This window comes from Salmo salar, chromosome 29, assembly GCF_965601325.2.
Source record: "Salmo salar chromosome 29, fSalSal1, whole genome shotgun sequence".
Taxonomy (NCBI): domain Eukaryota; kingdom Metazoa; phylum Chordata; class Actinopteri; order Salmoniformes; family Salmonidae; genus Salmo; species Salmo salar.
The window spans coordinates 26,583,131-26,586,012 of record NC_138319.1 but is presented as its reverse complement, the minus strand read 5'-3'; the positions used below and the strand labels follow the sequence as shown (position 1 = coordinate 26,586,012).

The 2,882-nt window shown below is 44.3% G+C and overlaps 1 protein-coding gene across 1 annotated transcript; it reads left to right on the top strand.

Annotated features, from left to right (window-relative positions):
- Window positions 1-624: 624 nt before the first annotated feature.
- On the top strand, window positions 625-2,060 carry rrs1 (ribosome biogenesis regulator 1 homolog). The gene is given in 1 exon segment (NM_001141397.2): window positions 625-2,060. A coding segment is annotated over 1 exon segment (1,062 nt). The 5' UTR covers window positions 625-641; the 3' UTR covers window positions 1,704-2,060.
- Window positions 2,061-2,882: the final 822 nt, after the last annotated feature.

Below are 2,882 nucleotides of genomic sequence, written 5' to 3'. Positions count from 1 at the left end.
ATGTGGGGGGCAACACAATCAGTCTGTATGTATAGAGGTTGATAAAGTCTTGATAAAGTCTTGATAAATATCAACAGGTACAACTTGATAAAATGTAATAGATATAACGGCTCAACATTGTTACCTCTGTTCGTCCCTCTATTCTCTCTGCTCCTTCCACAGAAGACCGCTGTAAGATTGGGTATTCATGTGGAACATCACAGCCAAGCTCTCTGAAAAGAGACAGTCTTATTGAGCATCAGCTATTCTGCCAAAAAAAAACAATACACAGACCCTGAAAAGAAAGGGACAGTGAGTTGGTTGTGCCATGCTTTAGTTTAGAGATCTCAAGAGACATCAGGTATGCATTAAATAATATTCTACTTTGATAGTGATAGAATCAAGTAATATAACTCAACTATTCACTTTGTTCAAGTGAAAGGCTGTATTTAAAAAAATAATAATCATGTTTTGTTGTTGCCATGACTCAAGTAAGACAATGGCACCACCTAGTGGACACAAGTGGGGAAAAATAAATCAGAATGGGGAAATTTGAACCCGGAAATAAATGAATAACCTTTTCACGTGACCTGAAACACACGTGGGACCAGTTCTTTAGTATACCTCAGTGCGTGGGACCGACATGCTTTCACAAATTCAAAATGGCTGCGTGCAGTATAGAAGACTTGCTTGCTAAAGCTGAACAAGATGAGGCTGAAAAACTCAAAAGTATCACCGTTCAGAAAGAACTGGACCTCGAGTTTGACATCGGAAACTTGCTCGCATACGACAAGAACCGTATTGACATTCGACAGTTTCGTGAACAGAAGAAAGAGGATTTCCTGCGTTCGCTAGCTCGTGACAACACGCAGCTCCTGGTCAACGAGATATGGAAGCATCCCACTGAGAGAGTTGAGGAGGTAATCGTAGTCAAACTACCCGAGCCGACCACTTCACTGCCGAGAGAGAAGCCCCCACCAAAGCCCAGGCCTCCAACCAAATGGGAGGAATTCGCCAAACTGAAGGGGATCCAAAAGAAGAAGAAAACGAACCTGGTATGGGACGATGTTGCCAAAGAGTGGAAGCGGCGTTGGGGCTACAAGCGTGTCAATGATGGCACAAAAGAGTGGCTGATTGAGGTTCCCGAAACGGCAGACCCCAACGAGGACCAATTCGCCAAACGCAACAAAGCAAAGAAGGAGAAGGTGGCAAAGAACGAGCTTCATCGCCTGAGGAACATAGCCAGGGCACAGAAAATCAAAGTACCAGGTGTTGGACTCACACCGACCGCCCAGCAATCCAAAACTGACCTGGTTAGGGCTGTCAATGTGGCCAAGTCATCCACCGCTTCCGCAGGTAAATTCCAAGACCGCTTACCTAAGGAGAAAGCTCCCAGAAACACCGGGAAGAAGAGGAAATTCCAGCCGGTCATTGGTAACTTTTCCAATGAAAAGCAGAGGCAGCTGGATCTGCTGAAAGTGATGGACAGTAAGAAACCTCGTCTGGACGTCAACAAAGCTGTAAACAAACAAATGCGAGAGGATGACCGAGAGGAGTCTGCAGCGAAATTTAAGAAGGGGGGAAAGAAGGGACGCAAGGGTGGTAACTTCTCTGGAAAAGGAAAGGGTGGTGGTGGGAAGGGCAAAGGTAAAGGAAGAGCAGGGGGTAAGGGCCAAGGACCACCTAGTGGTAAAAAAGGAGCTGTGAAACCAGGGAAGCGCTAAGGAGGACCGTTTGGAACTTTGCATGTCATACATCATAAGTGCCTTATCTCAGATGTATCGGACTGCACAATATGAACTGACTACTTCATTATGTCTCCCACCTGCACTGTCATATTGCTGGGAGCGATTCCTGTTTTGTTTCCCCTTTATGCAGGTCAGGTGTAATAGGAGTGTAAGAGGGGAGGGGTCTTCTGTCCCATCATGCAAATTTCTAAATGGCTCACCCATGATGTTGTGTGAAATGGAATACGGTCTTTATTTACCTCATCAGTCCTCAATTTGTTATAGATTTGTCAATGCAATGTACAACTTTTGGGTACAGGGTTATGTTTGATATTTCAAATTAAAATCAACTTCAAAAATATGCTGTGTTTAAGATTTCCTAAGAGTGCATTGTTACTGAACACAATAGCAAGTGCACACATTCCATGTGATGGTTACAGTAGGGCTGCCACTGGTCTGTAAACAACAAAACAAATATTTTAGGGTCACTTTAAAGGATATGGGTCAACCAAGAAAAACCTGTCTCTGAAGGCTGCTATTTCTCTTTTTGTCCTCCACTGGATATTGGTCAATCATTATGTAGATTTTTTCACTGCACGTGTATGACAGACTGGATGAGTGCAACACTTGGGGGCAGAGAGGAGAGGGAGGGGTGAACATGACTCTCCTTCATTATGTTCCTGTAGAAAAGTGCTTAGGAATCCACAATTGTGGCTGCATGTCAGTATGAATGTGCTGTCGTAGTAGGCTGCCTCTCAGTTCCATCAGTCCATAAGGGCCAGATGGAATTGACTGAGGCCTGCCCAGAAATGATGCAAAATATTAACGAATACAATTGTACTGAATACAGACAATGCTGTAAAGTAGTTAATTGATAGGAAAATGTTTCCTGGAATCAGATTAAGCCTATTCCTACACTAAAAAGTGTTTGAATATACATTTAGGCACGAGTGGACAGTTTTATTTAAACTAGGCAAGTCGGTAAAGAAATGCTTATCTAAAATGACGGCCAAACCCTAACCCGGACGACACTGCGCCGCCTTATGGGACTCCCAATCACGGCCAGTTGTGATAGTCTGGAATCGAACCAGGGTCTGTAGTGATGCCTCTAGCATTGCGATGCAGTGCCTTAGACCGCTGTGCCACTCGGGAGCCCAAAAGTTCATGGACTGGGAA